The sequence below is a fragment of the Solanum dulcamara genome, chromosome 4, assembly GCF_947179165.1.
Source record: "Solanum dulcamara chromosome 4, daSolDulc1.2, whole genome shotgun sequence".
Classification (NCBI taxonomy): domain Eukaryota; kingdom Viridiplantae; phylum Streptophyta; class Magnoliopsida; order Solanales; family Solanaceae; genus Solanum; species Solanum dulcamara.
The window spans coordinates 78275202-78297051 of record NC_077240.1 but is presented as its reverse complement, the minus strand read 5'-3'; the positions used below and the strand labels follow the sequence as shown (position 1 = coordinate 78297051).

General features: G+C 29.9%; 2 protein-coding genes and 1 non-coding gene across 3 annotated transcripts; 2 read left to right on the top strand and 1 right to left on the bottom strand.

Annotated features, from left to right (window-relative positions):
• Positions 1 to 1242: 1242 nt before the first annotated feature.
• On the top strand, positions 1243 to 4914 carry LOC129885147 (uncharacterized). The gene is made up of 4 exons (XM_055959350.1): positions 1243 to 1832; positions 1976 to 2131; positions 2216 to 2456; positions 4557 to 4914. The coding sequence occupies exons 1-4, from the start codon at positions 1551 to 1553 to the stop codon at positions 4610 to 4612; spliced, it is 735 nt and encodes a 244-aa protein (XP_055815325.1). The 5' UTR covers positions 1243 to 1550; the 3' UTR covers positions 4613 to 4914.
• A 12251-nt stretch (positions 4915 to 17165) lies between these two features.
• LOC129888156 (U6atac minor spliceosomal RNA) lies at positions 17166 to 17293 on the bottom strand. Its single transcript, XR_008766582.1, has one exon. It is a non-coding gene; the product is annotated as a U6atac minor spliceosomal RNA (small nuclear RNA).
• Positions 17294 to 18794: 1501 nt separating this feature from the next.
• On the top strand, positions 18795 to 19820 carry LOC129885146 (NDR1/HIN1-like protein 1). The gene has a single exon (XM_055959349.1). The coding sequence runs from the start codon at positions 18936 to 18938 to the stop codon at positions 19569 to 19571; it is 636 nt and encodes a 211-aa protein (XP_055815324.1). The 5' UTR covers positions 18795 to 18935; the 3' UTR covers positions 19572 to 19820.
• Positions 19821 to 21850: the final 2030 nt, after the last annotated feature.

Genomic DNA, 21850 nt, shown 5'->3' with positions numbered 1-21850 from the left:
TTTTATAGATGGATAATACATTTATCACATATTTTTATAAACTTATAATACATTATGTTAGTTTCTTACTACACAAACATAATATATATTTTAAAACACTTATAATACATTTATATTGTATGCATAATTCACTTTTAAGACAAATGTAGATTTATCATAATATTGCTATATATTGCTATAAATGGTAATAAATAAAAAATATCGCTAAAATCAGTTATTAATTTTTAAAAAACACTCAATCAAGTAATTTTTCCTTATATGTGTTATTTTTTTGAGTTAATGGCCTACTTAAACTATTTTTTTTTGTTTCGTATTTAAACAGTTGAGAGTGTCTTTAACTAATTTATGATGATGTGTGTACTATGTTTTCTCTTTTGTTTAAATTTTTTGTCATGTGGAACAATTATTCTACCATGACAAATTTAAATAAACTGATATTAAGTTAAAATTAAAGTTAAAGGTTAAAACTATCACCGTACAAATTAATTCATTCCATCGTTGACATCCACTATCTTCTTCTCCATCTTTGTAGATGTGGCCTCGTCTCTACCATAACATCGATATCTCCAGCTTAAAAGACGAGAGTTTAGAATTTTTAAAGAAATCAATTAAAAATATATTTAGTATGTTAGCTAACAGAGTCATTATAAATGCCAGCTGGACGAAATTTTTATAAACAAACGTGCTTAAAAACATTTCTAGACAAACATTTGATCTAGTCAACGTCTATGTATGTTTCGCTAAACATTAAGTGATAGTTCATACAGGAAACTTACACTCTTAATAATTGAAACTCAAAAAAATGAAATGTTTAGATTTTTTTTTATCCTTAACTATATTTTTTTAGTGTACGATTTAGTTATTTCATCTTATTTTCGCATTAAATAGTACATAGTTTTTCTCACAATTAATACAAGTATTAATTATGCAAATTTTACTAAATTCCATCTTATCCAAAAAATGTGTTTTAGAGCAATAGCACATAGACATTTCAACATCGAATTTTCAATCACAAAAAAAATTAGTTCATGAATTATGATAAAATTTTCATCTCTCTAAATAAAAATCAAAATTGAATTATAGAAAAAAATAAAAATAAAAAATTCTTTTAATTAATTTTCTAACTCGATATTAAATTTTTGCATCTAAGCCCGATTAAATTCCACAGCGAAATTACTTTGTGATATGCACTTATATATCTACATAAATATAAATTTACAGTCATCTTCCCTGAGCTGTCACGTGTCAGCTTCCATATAGAGAAGCCAATGCTGCAACTCTCCGGCTCTACAAAAGCTCTGAACAACCCAAAAATGGCAGAAACTTCATGCCCCCGACCCCCACCAACCCACCCCACCCCATGCCCTAGTCCTCTGGCCACGTGACCCATCCCCCGCCCCCAACCCCTTTCTCACACACACTTTTTAGCAGGCAAAAAAGAAAGAATTCGTAACGTCAATTTGAAAAACTTCTCTCTCTTCCCAACTCTCCCTCTAAAGGTTTATAATGTGAGTTTCTGGTTTTGTATTCTTGGTGGGTTTTGAGAGAAAATGGAGAATTCTTGTTCAGAAAATCTGGATGATGGAGAGTTATGGCTACCTTCTGATATTTTTCCTGTAGAAGAACCTGTTTCTTCTACTAATAAACTCAATAACAACAACCCCATCACTTCTTCTCTCTGCTGTTGTTACTCTTGTCTTCTTTTTCTTCGTAATCACAATGATCATAGCTCCTTTTTCATAGCTGAACAAGAAGAAGCTGCTGCTATTTCACTTCTTCAACACCATTCTCATAATACCCACAGTGTTCCGAAGCCATTTCCCATTACTGAGGTAAAGGGGTTTTCCAGAGAATCTCTAATTTTTCTTTGCATTAGTGCTGGCGGGTTGCTTTTTTCTTTCAAATTTCACCATTGTTGCAGAGATTCAGAGCTTCTTCTACATTTTTTTAAAACTGTTTTTTCTGGATGTTACAGCGGCGGTTCAGACCGGCTGAGAGGTGCTGCAGCTGTACGGATTTTTCAGTTTCAGAGTATTTTGAACTGAATAGAGGAGGAAGAGAGGTGGTTCAAACCGGTCCACCACCGGTTTATCCCTACCAGCTTTATCCACCGGTTCAACTTCAGCACCAGGTAGAATCAAAACAAAATGGGTTTAATTTTCGTCCTGTTATTTCTGGATTTTCAACCTTTTTTTTCTCTTACAAAATGGTATAGGTTGAGAGCTTGATGGAAGCAAGAGCTTGGATTTTACAGAAGGAAGAGCAGAACCGGTTCATCAGAATGCAGAGAAGAAATCTTGGCTTAGACCGGTTTGCCGGGAGCCGGTTTTTGCCATTTGTGGGAGGCGGTGGCGGTATTAATGGTGAAACTAGTTCTGTGAGAGATTATGGTGGAACTGGTGTCTTCCTCCCTAGAATACCCACCAACGTTGACAACAATGGTAGAAAGAGACAAGGCAAGTCAATCAAATCATTGAGCTATGTTGCTCGGAGTTTTTCAAAAATGTTGACCGGTGTGTGTTGGATATTTTGAAGTTAGCGTATGTTTAGAGAATTCGACATGACTGTGACAACATTTTTGGAAGTCCGAGCAACATAGTTGTTGAGTTACTAATCTCTAACTTTTGAGCATTATTCTTGTCCTACTATTCATTAATTGATTATCATGATTAGTTGAGCTGAGAATCTATTAGAAATAGTATGAGTAAGGTCAAGATCGTATATAACCATTTTATCGAAAACTCACTAGTGAAAATATATTTATATTTAATATGTTATTCGCACATTCAATGTAGAGATGACAGCGGGGTGAGTTTAACCTTAATTCACAAAGACTTCAACCCGCCTTGACACGCCTTGCATAACATTTTTTCCTATTCTCAATCCGTATCGCCTTGTTGCCATCCCATTTTGGAGCTTAACAAGTTGAAGAAAGACAATATCATCACATGAAAAATACTACTACGTTTCAATTTTGTTTGACTAGACTAGTAATTAAAAAGAACAAAAAAATAAGCTTTTTGCCATGTAAGCTAATATAATATGTATGACATTCGGCGAGAGAGATTTGCTCAGGTAGTAAGCATTTTTTACTTTCATTCTTAAAAATTGTTGGTTCGAATCATCACGAAAAATGTGAGTTGAGAGTGGTAAAAAAACAAATTAAATGACATTCTAAAGATCATGTTACTAACTTTTTCGAACAATTGTTGCGTTTGGACAAGAAATCATTTCGTGTTTTTGCTTAAATGAAGATGGCTATTATTTTTTAACTAGATTGTACTAGTTAGAACATCAAATCACAAAGTACTTACAAATGTAAATCTTGAACTCGTGTTGATAAATTATTTTTAGGGGATAAGAATATTATGATGTTCTTAATGAGGGTAGAATTCTCCATTTTCCTTATTTGGTTTGACAAGAAATAGAAGAAGGGAGAAACAAATTTATGACTTATTCTTAGCTGAGTTAGCCGAGGGACTATGGGAACAACCTCTGTACCTTTCAAGTAAAAGTAAGGTTTGAATATATTCTGTTCTCTTCGGACCCCATTTTGTGGACTATATTGGATATGTTGTTGTTGTTCATAGTTGAGTGAAGTTCCCATCTTTTTTTGTTTCCTCTCTACTCTTTTTTGATTAGGGAACACATGAATCATAATTGTGTACTAAATCTTTGAACTTTTATCAAATTTTCATGACTTGTTCTTAGCTGAGTTAAGTCTTTTCGTGTTTCCTCTTTTACCCTTTTTTTTTTGATTGGGAACAGATGAAAAAAGTGGTCTTTTGGGAAAAGCAACTGACATCTGACCTTCTCTTATATCTTTTGGTTATATATGGCAGTTCATTCTGAAATTTCTCTTTCTATTACATTTGCTCTTAGTAAATGTTTGGCAGTTTTGTTTTAAGGGGAGGATTTGTTGCATTCTTTAGTTAGGTTGCTGACTTCTTGAATGCTAGCCCCCCCTAGCCTACCCCACCCCCACCCCTTTAATAATCCGTCTGTTTATTAACTCAGACCATTTTAACCCGCCCAATTTCAACCCAATCCTGCCCATTTGACACCCCTTCTACTTCTAGTACCTGGTAAAAGCTAGCAGATGCTCAACATAACAACTAAGATGTGAGCAAGACTAAGAACTAGATTCTGAGAATGATTGTTTATTGCAATGCTTGTTTATTCACAAAAAAAGGTTAACTCGGTGAATGAATCATCCCGATTTCACGTAGGGTTTGGTGAAGGGTCATACACCAAAGAAGTGTAATGTATACACTCTATCCCGAGGCAAAAACAATGGCTAATTCCATAGTTTGAGTCCATAATCTATCAAAAACAGTCTATATCTCCAAAAGGTAGGAATAAGACTTCGTAGACACCACTCTTTCCAGATTTTATTTGTGGGATTACATGAAAGATGTTGTGAACCCCGATATCATACCGAGATGAGCATTACTATTGCTCCATCGCCCCTTGAGTGATTTTTTTAATCTCAAATTAGATGTTTTTTGAGAAAGTTTTTGTAGGGTCAAATTCTGATTCATTTTTTTGTATGGCAGGTGGTAGAAATAGGCAAGATGTTCAACAAACTGGTCAGAGATATCCATGCATATGACAAAAAAAGAAAAGAAAAGAGGAATGGCAAAAGCTTAAAGAATTGGACCTAGTGATATATAGTAATTTGGTCATTAGATATAGTAATTTAGTAGATCTAAATAATTGAACTTTAACATATGGTTGTGTGTGTAATTTTTATCTAATTTCCAATTGCCTTGTTGAGGGAAAATGGTGTGGTCTTTTGGTAAAGGGGCCTGTTTTTAAATCTTTCCCTTTTTTTGGTGTCTACAACTGACAATTGTAATGTGATTATCTTTTTAAATATGTGTATTATAATAAATGCTCCTAGTTATGGCCACACATACCATTTTGTTAATTCTTGTGGCTTTTTGGATTTAACTTAGTTTTTGTAAATTATTAGTGAAAAAGAAGTGCACACTTTGTTGAGGAATGAAACTTTAATTTCTTTTTTTCTTTTTTTCAAACCATGAAAACAATATTTGGGGTTTGGATTAGTTTTTGAGTAACCATGTAGGGAGTTTTTGTGAGAAACATATATTCATATTAATAATTATTTTTTAAAGAGTTAAAGGGGATGAATAATTATTTTTTCAGAAACTGACTGACCCAATATTACCAATTTTGATTGCTGAGGGTGTTATAGACTTAAGCTTTTTACCATATTTTGCCTTGAGTGGACACAGATGAAAAGACTCATCAATGAAAATTCATGACACCAAAAAGCAGTAGACTTGTCCTAATCCTTGGGTTCTCCAACTTTGCTCCATTATGTACTGAGGGAAGTCTTGGATCAACAACTAATATTTGCATCAAGATAGATTGTCTATCACATTTTTTGGGTGTACATTCCTTCCCTAGACCTTATTTTTGAGCATCGGATGCAAAAAGCAATCTTTGAACAACTGTAAAGTTATTTCTATGTAAACCTAAATATTACGAGTTTAAGACCTTATGTTAGGATGAACTGCCTACCTTTTCGGGATTACAATCCTTCTCCCTATCCTCTATGAATGCAATAAGTTGTGTGTACGAAATTATACCTTTTAATTGTGTATCTATGCTTGTTCTCTGACATGTCCAAAAAAAAATCACCCTTATATATATTACGGATAAGATGCTTTTAACTCGAAAAGTGTAAACCAGAAGACAAATATCAATTACAAATGGTTAGGATATATACACGTTCAACAATAAAATGTGTCCAAAAATAAATCACCTTAGGACAAATATAATTTACAAATGGAATTAGGATACACGTTTAGCAGATATGTGCAAAAAATCATCCTATATATATAATAGATAAGATGCTTTAACTCGAAAAAGTGTTAATCATAAGACAAATTAATTATAAATAATTAGGATACACATTTAACAGACGTATTCCAAAACAAATCACCTTTTATATATACGTTACAGATAAAATTCTTTAACTCGAAATGCGTAAACCATAAGATAAATATTAGTTACAAATGGTTGATATTAAACCCTTCCTTTCCAATTCTTGCGCTAAACTCCACAATCTTCTTTTGTGTTTAAATCCTCTTTGCTATTATTTCTTTATCTATTACACATTTCAACCCCATCAACAATAATTAACCTCTTCTCCACTTCAAAAAACAAACAAACAAAAAAAACTTCCAATCTTTACACAATCATTTTCAATATTTTTCTTCTAATTCTCCATTATTTTTTCCTTACATTTCTCTATCCTTCTCCCTATTTTAGTAAAAAAAAAAAAAAGAAGGTGAGAGGGAAAAGAAAAGAAAAAAGAAAAAAGAAAAAGAAAAAGAAAGTTGTTATTGTTGTAGTCATGGATTTTTCAAAAGATATTGATAAACAAAAAACAGTTATGGGGTACCCTTCAATGGCTAGACACAACCAATATATTTCTCATCAACAAACAATTCCTTCATCATACAACAATTCTAGTTATATTATGCCTAGTAGTTATAATAATTACCCTAACAATAATAATTCATATAGTATGAATTATTCCCAAAAGTATATACCATTGCAAGATCAAATTGGCAATAATACTAACGCTAATTCAGCGTTGTTCGGTCGTTATATAACGATCATGATGTTAATTTTAGTCATGGGGATGATCATGTTCAGTATAGTCATCTGGATGATATTCGGAAAGGAAAAACCTCAATTTCAACTCGTGTCATTACAAGTTCCTACAGGAGTCGCGATCACAAGTACCTCAATATTAGGTAATTGGCAGGTCAACATATCGATGAAAAATACGAATAATGAGGTAGATATAAAAGTGTATCAAGGGAATGTTGGGATTTTCTACGAGACAAATCTCTTGGCGGAGAATAATATTGATCCTTTCAATTTGGCGGAACATAGTTCTGTTTTCTTCTTTTCTAATTTGACAACGTTACCTGGTACCTTCCTGGAAAAATGGATTTTGTCAGAAGCTAACGAATCGAGAAATGATACCGGGATTTTGAAATTCGCGCTACAAATTAATATGGGCTATGAATATACTTCTAAGACAGAGTCAAAAACAGAGAGGATTAGAGTTTATTGCAATGATGTGAAAGTTCAATTTGGGCATGGGTCTAAAGATAAAGGGGAGTTGATAAAAACTCCCAATGTTGATTGCGTCGGAAACACACTTTAAAATTTATGAGCTTCTACAGTGACGTTAAATTAATTTATACTTTTATGTTGTTATAATAGGTTTTATAGTGTATTTTATTACTCTTTTACTAGATTAGAATTTTCCTTTATCTTTGTACAGTGTAAATTTACAATAGTATATGAAGACATTTACTTTAAATTGTATTTTGCAAGTTCTTGATTTTTCTGCTAAATTTTTTATTTACTTGTTTTTTTACTTCTCTTGAATTTGGGCGAAATATTTTGGTGCGCTGACATAGGAGAATGAAGATTATACTAACGTCATAACTTGTAAATAATGATTTTTTGATTTCACATGTTCATGATATAATCAGAACTAGGAGTGTCAAATTTAGCTAATGAAAATATGACTCGCCTAATTCGCCCAACTTGGGTTGTATGAAAATGCTTAAATCGAGATTATAAATATATTCTTGTGTATCTAAAAATTCTGACAATGAGCATTCTCTCAATAGAGACGACGATAAATATCCGACATATAATTTGACATACATACAACTATATTTTTAGGTGTTGATCATTCCCCCATACATACAACATGCACTTTGCATACCCTTCACATACCATTGGCATGCACATATAGCTTGAAAACACATACTGTAGATTCAGTTAGCTACACATACATTCGATGTCTTTACATACATTCAACTTCTACTTTGAAAACACAAACATACACATACCGTAAAATTAAGATACTGTATTCACATGATTTCAGCTAGAATTAAATATTGTATACACGTGAATATAATGTATTTTGCTACATTATATATTGCAAAAAATGAACGCGAAATAGCTTAACTTGTGAAATTTCCTCTTATATAAGTGAGAGCTAAGGTCTTGATTGGAACAGCCTCCCATTAAGGCTAATGAGCCTTGGGCCTCATATGAATGTGCTCATTTGATGAGACTACAGTCCAATTAGGCTTCTAACTTTAAAGGCTCATGTAGAGTGGGCTCATTCACTTTAAAGGCTCATTCGAGATTAGTTATCCCGCCTTCAATGTGATAAAATAAAATTACAATCATGGAATAAGTTATTCCACAATTTTATCTCAATTCAAATGGGCTATATATATATATATATATATATATATATATATATATATATATATATATATATATATATATATATATATATATATATTAAAATTAGTTATGCCTTTTTCTTCCTCCAAATGAGCCCTAAGTCATTTAGTTGGATTTAAATAATCAACACATATATTTATTTGGATTAGAGTTAAATGAAATAAAATTTAAATACTTACAATTTCCTACTTATTTGCCCAGACATTGAAGACAAATCATACATGTATAATATATGAGTTTACAAATCTTAACAGCCTGGTCGAAATCTTGCTTTATTTATATTCTTCCTGAAAAGGCCATATTTCTGCTTTCTTTCGAGTAACATGAAGCTCAAAATTGGGGTGTAGTCAATACTCTCAAATAAAAAGGGAACTGATCTATGATCAATTTTGTAACAAATCGAATAAAGAGGAATTTGGCTCCACACCCTTCTCTGTGGGCTTTAGGAATCGAGCTCAAATGGTCCCCGCCGCTGCAGGTCATTTATTTAGGAATGCTAAATTTTTCTTAGTTTGCCGGGAGGGATAATATCAATCACTTGACGCCCATCCGACGCATCCGTTATGATTATCTCATACCCCCCTTTGTTATCCCTTTGCAAGGCTGGAAGCTAAGCAAAGTCACGAAGTTGCCTGACTCTCGATCGGAAAAGAATCAAGAGAAAAAGAAAGAATCAGAATTGATCAATAGATTTCTCGAAACAAACAAAAAGAAAATGAAAGATGAAACATAAATCATGGATCAACTAAGCCCTCTCGGGGACTTTCTTAAAGAGGAACCTCATGTAAATACCATGGAATAAGGTTTGACCCTATTCATGGAGATTCCGTAACTATTCCAAAAATGGAAAGTTCGACACAATTGGTATTTTTTTTTGGAAATTGGAAGCAGTTACTAATTCATGATCTGACATGTACAGAATGAAAACTTTATTCTCGATTCTACGAGAATTTTTATGAAAGCCTTTCATTTGTTTCTCTTCGATGAAAGTTTGATTTTCCCAGAATGTATCCTAATTTTTGGCCTAATTCTTCTTCTGATGATTGATTCAACCTCTGATCAAAAAGATATACCTTGGTTATATTTCATCTCTTCAACAAGTTTAGTAATGAGCATAACGACCCTATTGTTCCGATGGAGAGAAGAACCTATGATTAGCTTTTGGGGAAATTTCCAAACGAACAATTTCAACAAAATCTTTCAATTTCTTATTTTTCTATGTTCAACTCTATGTATTCCTCTATCTGTAGAGTACATTGAATGTACAAAAATGGCTATAACAGAGTTTCTCTATCAGAAAAATAAATGAATTGGACATTTGATCTTTTCGCTGAGATAAAGGCATAAAAATCAGAAAGAATATATAGAATTAGAATCGTTTTTTTAGCATTTAACCCCCTTTTATGTTATGGATTTCATTGTTCAAAAAATAATTAGCAGAGAAGAGAGAGATTTTGTTTACGAATTTTTGAGTAGAATACAATTGTGAAGTGTATAAGAAAAGAAGGTTTGTATGGATTAAACACGTGTGGAGATATCTATAATATCTGTCTTTCTTTTCTTTTATTGTTTTATTGTTGTTTTATGTTCTATTCGGGGCAACATAGGTTGTGCTCTCCGAAAACATAATTTCAATTTTCTATTCAATTCAAAATTCAAATTGAAGTATGAGACTTTTCTGATATCTGAATAACGAAGAAAAAGACATTGACTTTCACGTTCGGTTCAGAGTGCACTTTTTTCATTGAGAATTCCTCGTTCCGAAGTCGCCACCCCGCCTACTTTAGTCTCAAATAGGGCGCAAATTGAGGTGAGCAGACAAGGCAGGTGCAAAAGGAAAAAGGAGTAAGGGCTTAGGAAGTTAGCGCAGTGGACCTTTCTTGGTCGGACCAACCCAACCGGCGATTTCCGACAAGTCTTTCTAAATTGGAAGAGAAAGAAGCCAGACACCTTCCACTCTTTTTGGGGGCGTTGGAAAAGCAGTTCCTCTTGGAAAAAAGGGTCGAGCAGCTTTTCACAAGCACCCCACCCCATACAACTAGTTGGGGCGAGAAGAAATTTCATCAATAGATTGAACGGTAGATAAGTGATCAGAGGATGAGAGGGGTAGATCTACCCAATATGGGCCCTGAATCAATAAAAAAGATTATTGATTTGATTCATCCGAGGCCATTTTGGAAATTCATAAACTTCAAAATCTATCTTTGTCTCTAATAACAACTCCTTTTCTAGTAGCGTTTTTTTTAATTCTATCATAATATCTATTTATCGAATAACAAAATACGTCACTTGGCGTAAATCTTAGTCCACACATGTCACAAATTATAAACCATTAAATTTATACTTCGATCCGATGTAAACGCTTACCTAAATATTTTGAACTTTTTCCTACTATAATTTTAATTAGAATATTTTTTGTTTCACTTCCATGTAAGCTTCTTTCTATCTTTTTTTTCTTGATTCCCTATTTTCTTCTATCTTTTTCTTCATAAAATAGATTAGAAGAATTCATAGGGGATATAGAAAAAAATAATAAATAATATACAAATGGGAAAGGAAGAAGAAAAATCAGTTTTGGGATATCAAAGATCAGAACATTTTTACCAAACAAATCCTCAATTTCATCACATGCATCACCCTGTCTATATTGAGCCTTGTCAAGGGTACCCTAACAACCCATCCGCTCAACAACCTTTTCAATATTACGAATACAATTACCCCGCCAGGCCATTACCTTATATATCCCCTAACGTAAGTCAGGGGTTTTCATTTGGCAGAGTAATGCTCTGCCTAATGCTTTTTTTATTATTATTTGTGATGGTTGTAAGCATGTTTACTATGATGGTATTTATGACATTAAAGCCTACGTTCAATTTGGAATCGTTCGAGGTCCGCACGTTCGATATATCGGGCAATGGCGAACCAGGGACGACATTGAAGGCTAATTGGGAGACGAAAGTGTCGGTGAAGAACACGAATCATAGGTCATTGGTACTTGTGAATCACGAGGAAACAACGTTGGTATATAGGTACATCTCTCTAGACACGTCTTCCGTCGACCATGTGGAGGTCCAGAAGGAGAGCACCGTCCAGATACTGGACGCGTTCTCCTTCCCGAGTCCCAAACGAAACTTCAACGTGGAATACGTGGTGAGCGAAATGGTGAAAGATCGACATAGAGGGCAAATTATGTTTGATTTGAAACTTGAGGTACAACTTATGGTTAAGTCTAATGTTTTTCACAAATCAGAGAAAATGCGTTTGTTTTGTGAAAGAATTACATTAGATTTTAAGAATCGTACTTCCAATATTCCAACATGGAATGGTTATAAACATGAATGTGTATCAGGTTTTTGATAATTGTTTTCCATATATTTTGAGGGTTTCCCCCCTATTTTTGATGTAATTATATAGTAAGAGAAATAAAGTTTATAATTTTTTGATGTATAAAGTTTAGAACATAGGTAAAATTGAGTTGAATTGATTAGGATGTTTTATTATGTTATATTGTATCCTTTTTCTTAATGGTTATATATGTTCTTGTACAAACCATTAAATCATGATCAAATGTTGAATTGTGCTATCTTTTTATTGTTTGATAAGTTGTTGCTATGTTGGATGTGATGTTATATTTTACTTGAGTCGAACGTCTATTCAAAACAATCTTTTTACGCTCACAAGACAAGGAGTAAGACTGCATATACACCGTCCTTTTCAGATCCCCATTTATAATTTTACACTGAGTATGTTGTTGTTGCTGGATGTGATATTATAGATTTTCTTCTTGGTTCTGTTGATGAAGACCAATATGAGACTATATATAGAAACAAATAAAAACAATAATAACTACACTTTAGTCTCAAATAAGTTTGGGGCGACTATAGAAACAACTTTGGATTATTTATCCTAAATTTATGACTACCGTCAATCATGTACATGGCATTATTGATCAGATCAGGATCTTGTTTGGCATTTATTTAGAGTTCTCTATCAGGGCACAAGCAAGAACATAAGAAAAAATATGAATACATATACATGATCTAAAACATATTAAAAAGTACGTGATCCGATATGATATGTTGTGGCCTGCAAAAAAAAAAGAGTTTACGGAGTGCATAACAATTCATCACTTGGCCATTTTCACTTGGCCATTTTTATACATATTTTATAAATTAATTGACCAAACTGTATATATTGATAAGTATCTCATATTTTTTTGTTTTTCGATATAGTACTCTTTGAAGTTTATTGATGCTGCGATATATTCGACATTTCTTTTGTGGTCGGATATATTATTTTTGAGTGAAATTACAAAAGATAAATAACTTTTTTTTATTCAAAAAATAATGAATTTGTTTATCTATCTCCAATAGTTCAATAATCGTTGAACAATTAGCTTTTAAAATTTTCTTGTACCTTTTATATTTAATGTTTTTCCTATCCCCAAAGTGCTAGCTCCACAATTGAGTTGATAAGTCATTCACTTTATTAAAAAAAATATATTTAACATTACTTTAATTACTATAATTTTTTTTTATAGTGCATCCTTCATTTGTCACTATATATAGTAACACTCACCTTAATGATTTCAAAGTCCTCAAATGTCAATTTTTGAGTAGGGTCTTTCTTTTTGTTTATTTCTTTTATTTTAATTTAAGGCCCACAAAATTGTATGCAATAAAATTCCATTTCCTTTCATTTTTCTATCTTCTTTTCCCCCCACTTTTCACTTAGACTTTTCTCACTGATGGAGTTTCCCCACTGACTTAATTTTTCAACATTCTACATTTTCTATTTTTTGAAGATCAACTTTAAGTCCCAATCTAATGACACCCCTTTTCTTTTCTAGGAAAAGAAAATAGTTGAGAAAACATTACAAAATTGGGGAAACAAAAGAGGAAGAAACAAAAAAGAGTTGTCATCAACTATTGTATCATAATAGACAAGATTTTTTTATTCTTAATTCGAATTCGAAATCTCAAAATAATTTTAAAAAAAATGGATAAGGAATGCTTCCTCTTTTAATGAATTTTAAGATGCGGATCCAAATTTATCAAAATTTCAAAAGTAATTATTGATCAAAGCATGAAAGGGTTGTTTTCTTAAATTCTCTATAGTAATTTGGAATTATTGGAGAGTTCAAACTTCAAGGAAGATGTTGTGGGGACTTTTTGGCAGTACAAATAACTGATTTTTTGTAGGAATATTTGAGGACATTATAGGATAAAATTTGGAACTCTAGTGGGGAAGGATGGATATTCTTAGATTGAATATCCGTTTTGATATTCGACTAATTTAAATTCACAAAAAAAAATTAATTTTGAAAGGTTGAAAACATTTTATCAAAGATGACTTTGTTTCATGGGCTTAATCCAAAATTTTCATCAAAAATATTATTAGATTTCTTTAAAAGTTAATATGTATTTTTGAAGAATTCAACATAAGTGCAGCATTAATTTTGGATGATCCCAGCAATATAAATTCTTAGGCATATCATTTTATTGCATTTACACTATTTTAATACTATGTATGTATTTTTATCTAACCAACCACAATATTCCACCTATAAAAATACAGAAGCATCCAGAAGTCTTTTGCTTAGGGGTCAGTATCATGAATTAATTAACTTAATTTTGTAAATTGAGAAGTCTAATTTTTTTATATGAGATTTTAAAAATATATATATATTTCATTAGAGTGTCCTCTTTTAAAAATATATATAAGCAAAAAAAATTAATTAATATTCATAACTTATAAACTTTAAATTCTAAATCCGCCACTAAAATATATATATATATATATATATATATATATATATATATATATATATATATATATATATATATATATATATATATATATATATATATATTGTATTGAATTTATTTGATAATCTCCATTTTGGGAAGATAAATTCCCAACTCCACCTTTTTCATTCTTTGTATATAATCTTTTGAGAATTTTACAACATGGTCTACAACAATGGAGTTGAAAGGAAAGTGCAATAATATTAAAAAATGATAAATACTTTTAATTAATTCACATGTGAGAGTCAAATATTTTCAAGCAAACAATTGTTGACTTTCTTGAAGTAAGTCTTGCGGGACGATTAATTGCAAAATCCAAACATAGGATACTCACAAAATATTATTTTTTTGGATTACAAAATATAAAATATAAAATTAGCGATAGGTAATTTTTATCGCTAAAAAAAGGAATTTTATGTAATATATTGGCGGTTGAATTTAATATGTACGTTTTTGAATCGATGTATAATAATTATACCTATATTACACATAAAATTATATATATAATATAAATCTTCGAACTTTCTTTACATGCTTCTATTTAGAATGAAGAGATCACAATGTTGTGCATTCATCGTTGCCGTACGATTGAATATATATATATATATATATATATTCACCTGTTATTTTTAATTTAAGCAGCCAAAGAAATAAATAATTATTTACTCACTTCTTCCAAAAAAATCGTTACTAATTCTATTTACAGTAGATTAACAATATTGGATTATAAAAGAAGCGTATTAATTATTTCTGAATTATTTAGCGATAAATTAATAAAGGATTTTAAAACTATTTTTTTTGGTAGTATTTGGTTATTTAATAACATTAATATATATGGCTACCGTTAGAGAGAGACTAGAGGAAATCAAAGATTAGGCAAAAGGTAGGTGAAATGAATATCGTGGTAAGGAAAGTGGTTTTATTATTTAATTGACTATTTTAGAGTGGTTGGTTTCATGAAAAAGATATTCTAATTAATTAATATAACATACCAATTTGGAGTCTTCTTTCGTTTAGTCTTCTCTTTTGTTTTCTTTCGTACTACTTATATTTTAATACATATGGTACAATTTTATAATATAGGTGGTATAGTTTGATTGAAAAAATTATTTTAAAAATATATTATAATATATGTATGCATTCAAGTGAAATTTATATTGTAATATTTGTATGAACACTTTTTAAATTAAATTATATGATTGTCGAAACTTGTTAGCTCCTCCGTTTTAAAAAAAATGATCTGATTTGATTTGATATGAAATTTAAGAAAATAAAGAAGATTTTTCAACTTTGTAGTTCTAAATTAAAGTTGTGTTAAATATACCAAAATGTCATTTAATCTTGTGGCCTTAGACATGCCACATAAAAAGTTGAAATTAAAATTTTACCAAAAAAAATGGATCATTCTTTTTGAAATAGACCAAAAAAGAAATTAGATTATTCTTTTTAAAACGGAGGGAGTATTAATTTAAAAAACAGTCACTCCTAGAGTTACAAATGCAACGAACGAAACTCAATGATAACATTAATATTGAAATTATTGGGGCTAGAAAATAGTGCTGGATATAGTAAAATCTCAATAAATTAATATTTGGTAAATGAATAATTTTTTAAGATAATATTTCTCCGATTCCGACTTGATCCAATGGAAATAATCACTCATTTTGATAAGATGATAAGGTAATATATTTTCAGAAGACTCCTATATAAGTATATGGTCCACTAATATTATAAATTAATAATCCTTCACAAGTATAAATATATCAAAGTTAATTTAGTAAAATATGATTCTATTGTGTTTTATTTTTTGTTAAAATTTAAATCTAGTAGAAGTTCATCTCTAACTTTTCTTATTGCATCCAAAAAGTTTGATGTTGTCACGACTGGAAATCTTCTTGAGTGCATGTGGAAAGATCCCTTTTGTAGTCACATAATGTTTTTCATATTTGATTTGTCATTGTTGATTTTGCGATAACTTTTAAATGAGAAATTATTTTTTGGATATGGTTTTAAGAAATTTTCCATGTTGCTTATATAGTTTATTCTCTCACTATCATACATTGAATGTTTTTAATAAAGATACAATGAATAATATTTGATTATTAAGAAACAAAGAACATTATGTATAATGAATTTATTTTTACAATGAATTTTTAATTTTATTTTACAATAAATCATTTAACAAAAAAAATATATTACAATGAATCATACACACACATTGTCTTTATTTATGATGAATTTATTTTTTATATGAATTCAATAAATATGATATATAATTTAGTAAGATACAATAATTTTGATGTATTCATTGTACTTTATGTATAATAATTTTTTTTTAATGTGAATTCAATAAATATGATCCATAAATTAGTAAGACAATGATTTTGATATAATCAAAATTAGCCTTTATTGAATCTCAAAACACTATTTAAATTAATAAATATTAATTTATCGATTAAATAATATATTTATAAAATAATAATATTTTATGATTCCACCTATATTAATTTAATTAGTAAAGTTTTACTATTTGTCTTTTGAAAATTCACCATTATCTTAGTTATAATATCAAATTCAATAAGTAAAACTTCAAAATATTATCCGTTAACAATAATATTAGAATTACTCTTACGTCAGTCTTGTTTATAGATTCAGAGCGGATAATATCACTCGAATCAAAAATAAAATAAAAAGAAGATACCGAACACTCGTCGGTGGGGTGAGCTGGAGGAACTTTCTCCCTATTATTTAGCCATGTAACACGTGTCATTTATTGCATTTTCCATATTAATTAATTTAAACATTTGTTAATACTAATCATTTTTCATAAAATAACAGAACAGGAAAGTAAAAGATAAAAAAAGTCACTACATTAATGGTGATAACTGAAGCACCTTTTCATTCTTGATCAGAAATCTTGGGCTTGAATCAGGTGAATAAGATCGAAACACACTAGGACGTGGCATGTCGAGGTTCATCCAAATTCTCTTTATACATACAACAATAACAACAATAATAATCCAGTAAAATTTTATAACGTGGGGCAAAATTTGGTAAAATTCACCAAAGTGGATAGTCTTAACCGGATGTGTCTGATAACAGGTAAAGCCTGAAGGCTGTTCCCGTCCCTGTCGGGGGAGATGCCAACCATCTCTCCTTTCTACGAACTCTCTTTATGTATATATATATAAAAATGAAATTGTTATTAATAGTTTCATAAAAATAAAATTATCCCTCAAATAAGATTTCTCGATGTGAATACGATTTAATCAACCCCAACCTGATATTGCAAATCAAGTAAAAAACTTTAAAAATAATCTTATGATAATTTTTTTATTTTTACTTCAACCTCTGATCAGATCTCCTATGATGGTGCATCATAGTTAGTGCAAAGTGTTAATTAATTTTGTACAAATCCAAGATTAATATATTTTTAATTACCATTGACCAAATTAAACAAATTGGCCGATTTATTATTCCCGCATAATACGTCTCTTGGATCCCAAAATCATTTGAACATTGCTTCTCGAACCAAATATTTTTAATTATTATTGTTTTAAATTTATTTTTATTCGTCCACTATATTCACTTGTCACAAGATTATTATTAGTTTTTACTGTCCATAAAGATCTTACTAGAGTGCATAGTAAACTACATTATTTGTTTTACCTACCAATAGTTTTACTTTTTTGCCATATGCAAATTTCAAATACCAAGTCAACACGTTCATATTTTCTCCGTTCACTTTTATTTGTCTATTATTTAAAAATATATATTTTTTTACTTTTAGTATATCAAGAAATTTACAATTTTTTTTTCTATTTTACTCTCGACATTAACTACATGCTTATATTAATCATTGATTCTTAAAGGATTTGTAAAATTTAAAATGGAAAAATAAAGATGAACAAAAGTAATTATAATTAACTAATTAAGGGTTAACCTAATCATCAAGAAATTCATACAACTTTTTCCTTAATAAGTAATTCTCACAACTTTATGCAAGTGCATAATACATGATTAGAGATTATCAACATTAAAATAATTAATAATTCTTTGAGAAGACGAACTTTCATTTTTTGTTCTCGAAATTTCTTAAATATTCATATATAGTCAACCCAAAAGGATACACAAGCAATATATTTCATATTTAATTGGAGTATAACTTATCTACTCGTCTCTCCTAATTATGTGGCACCGTTGATTTAAATTTTAAGAGTCATTTTTTTTTAATTTTAACCATAAAATCATACATGAAATCTTTAATCTTTTCAAAATAAAAATTATAAATGTGGAGATTATGTAAAAATACAATAATAAATAATTTAAAATATTTAAAACGTATATGAAAGTGTCAATCAAGTTTTCTTTGATTGAAATGTCTTTATATGTCATTTTAATATTTTAAATTATTAATTATTATAATTTAATAGTTTTTACCTAGTTTTCAAATATATAAATTTTATTTCAAAAAATTTTAAATTTTTTATTGTCTAATTCAGAGTCAATATTTAAAATTTTAAATCTCAAAATTTAAATTAGTGGTATAAATTAAAACATAGCAAAAAATATTATTATATATATATTTGTGGGGTCCATGCATTTGGTATGAAAGTGATAAAAAATTGACATATTTGTACCCTTCGCAACTACACACACTTTTATAGAACTAAAGTGGCATAAAAGAAAGTCCAACTTTACTTACCTCCTCTTCTCTATATAGTCAATCAATTCCCATCTCCACTCCCTTTTCATTTCTCCTACACAACACTAATCTAAAAACCTCCACTCTCAACAACCACCACCACCGATATGGCCGAAAAAAAGTGTAGCCACCACAAGAGTAAGAAGAAGAAGATGATCCGACGATGTTGCGCCGGATTTCTTATCTTCCTCTTCTTAGCTCTTCTTACTATCCTCATAGTATGGGCCGTTCTTCAGCCCAAAAAACCCCGTTTCATTCTCCAAGACACCACTATCTTTACTTTCAATGTCTCCGCCCCAAACATCTTCTCAACCTCTATCCAAACAACAATTTACGCACGTAACCCTAATAGCAAAATTGGAATTTATTATGATAACATGGATATATACGCAACGTATCATAATCAACAAATCACGTATTACACTAAAATACCTTCGGTGTATCAAGGCCATAAGGACGTAAACATATGGTCCCCGTTTGTTTACGGGAATAACGTCCCGATTGCCCCGTATAACGGGCCGGGCTTGTCAGAAGATCAAGCAAACGGTGGCGTTTGGTTGGATTTTAAGATTGATGGGCGTGTAAAGTGGAAAGTGGGTACCGTAACAACGGGCCATTACCATTTACATGTCACGTGCTCTGCGTACGTGCCACTTGGTGATCGCCCCGGTTACGGAGGGATAATGGTAGGAAATAACGCCGTTAAGTACCAGCTAGCCCGGGATTGCTCCGTCAGTGTTTGAAGTAACGGCCGTCAAGTTTGTTTTGAAGTCTCTTCTCTTTAATTTTAAAACTATTTTTATATTTCATTAATGTTTAGCTACTTTATAGTTGATGAAATTGTACATTTTGCTTTTTTTTAAAAAAAATAAAAATTTGGAAAGGAAGGGAAAAAATGGGGGAATTCACAATCTTGTTACAAGTTGTAATTTACTACAATATTATCTTATCATATTATTGGCTTTTCTATAAAAATAAAATATTAAGTATAATTTAATAAGTGTAGTGTGATGAGTATAGAATATATGCCAAAAATCTTATTTTTATTTTTATGACCGTAACATTATTTTCAATAGATACTTAATTCAAAAACAAAGTATTCGAGGCGCTGAATTGTTGACACTATATTTTTTGTTTTCTTCTTATTAGAAAAAAAAAAGTGAAACAATTATTGTTGTGCAGTGGAATACAAGTTGTCAGTATCTTTGATTTTTAGTATTATATTATAATTTTTTTAAAAATTGATTGATCTGGTAAGAAATGGCTTGCTTAATGTTAACTCTTCTCTACTTATAAAATTATATTTTAATGCTTATTGTTGGTAGAATAATATTTTTCGTCTCAATTCATGTGATTTATTTTTAATTTTAGCATATTCTAAAGAAAAAAGAATCATCTTTTTGTATATGAAATTTAATTATAGCAAATTTATTTAACACTTAATGAAATAATATTGACCATAATTTGTTTTTAAAAGAATTTTTTCTCTTTGATCTTATATTCAATCGAATAATTGAGACGCGAATAATATTTTAGAACATGAGAAATGGTCCATGGGAACATATGAGCTGTATATTAGTTAAGTCTATATGAATAGTGAAGAAAAAAGGTATATGCCCATTTGATTACAACTTTTGTTTTTTCTAAAAGTCAATAACTTAATATTTTATGCCTATTTAAGTTTAATTCGTTTAAAATATATATATTATATTTTTATAATTAAAAATAATTTAATATTTTATAATTTTTCTTTTATCCGAATTAATTTATAGTCCAATAAATTTCAAGAGTTTTTTTTTTTTGTACATATAAATTAAAACGAAGAAAGCTTTTAAAGAGTGTTTGTTAGGTTGAGTGTTCTAGTAGGAAACTATCATCCATATAGGACTGAAATAAATAAAAGAAAAATGGCTAAATTTGTAATTTAACAAAGAGATAAGATTTTCAAATGTGGATAAACTCTCAAATTAGCTACCATTTCTAAAATTAGAGTGTTTCTCTTTTTTTTTTTTAAATTTCTGAAATGATAAAGTTTGTCTCTTTTTAATTCAAAAGTAGGTTTTGGGAAAATATCTTTTCACTTTGAAATACTTCTATAATTATAGTACGAGAAAAAATCGGCTTTCTCAATTTTTTTAATAAGAGATGCTCAAGAATGCTTTTAAAAAAAATAAAAGCAGAGATCTCAAATTTAAATTTGTGAATGAAAAAAAGATATCCTAATAAAATATATTTTTCACTTTAATAATGGATTTTATAGGATAATTAAAAATCTAAAGTAGATATCGAACAACAAATAGCCAAAAAAAAAAGAAAAAAGTTTGCTTATTGCTAGCTTCTTATAGACAATACAAGGCTTTTTACAAAAATAACTAAAAGTAAATATAAAAGAATTAGGAATTAAGAAATTATTTATAAACATATATAAGTGAATCATATGAAATGGCAAACAGCTCATAAAGGGAACAACTCTCTAATAAAAGAATGGAATAATTAACTTTCTCTTTAGTTTTTTTTTATTTATAAAATTTAATTTTTTATGAGATATTTGCTTTGCTAGAGATACCTGTTTTAAAATTTTAATTTAATAAAAATAAATAAATAAGAGATGTTTGTCGGTGCATAAAAGAAGAAAAACAAAATAGACTTTTGTTTTTACGTGTAAGAAGAAGATTATATCATCTAAACATAGAAATTGGTGGATGGATGACCTAATAATGTGAGCTTTCTCTCTCAAAAACACAGGGCGTGTTGGGTACGGAGGAAAATATTTTTTGAATTTTTATATTTATTTGGTCAAATATTTTGGATAATAAATTGCTTAAAAGAGAATAGGCGGATGTATGAGATTATACTGATCTATATATATGATTCGATTAAGATCTGAATATAAAAAAAATGTCTTTTCTTAATGAAAATAGGAAATAACAAATTTTATAAGTGTTTACCCCTACTTCGTAGCCCGATCTCCACCACCCTATCACTCAATTCTCATCTCTCATAGAATTTATCTATATTATAT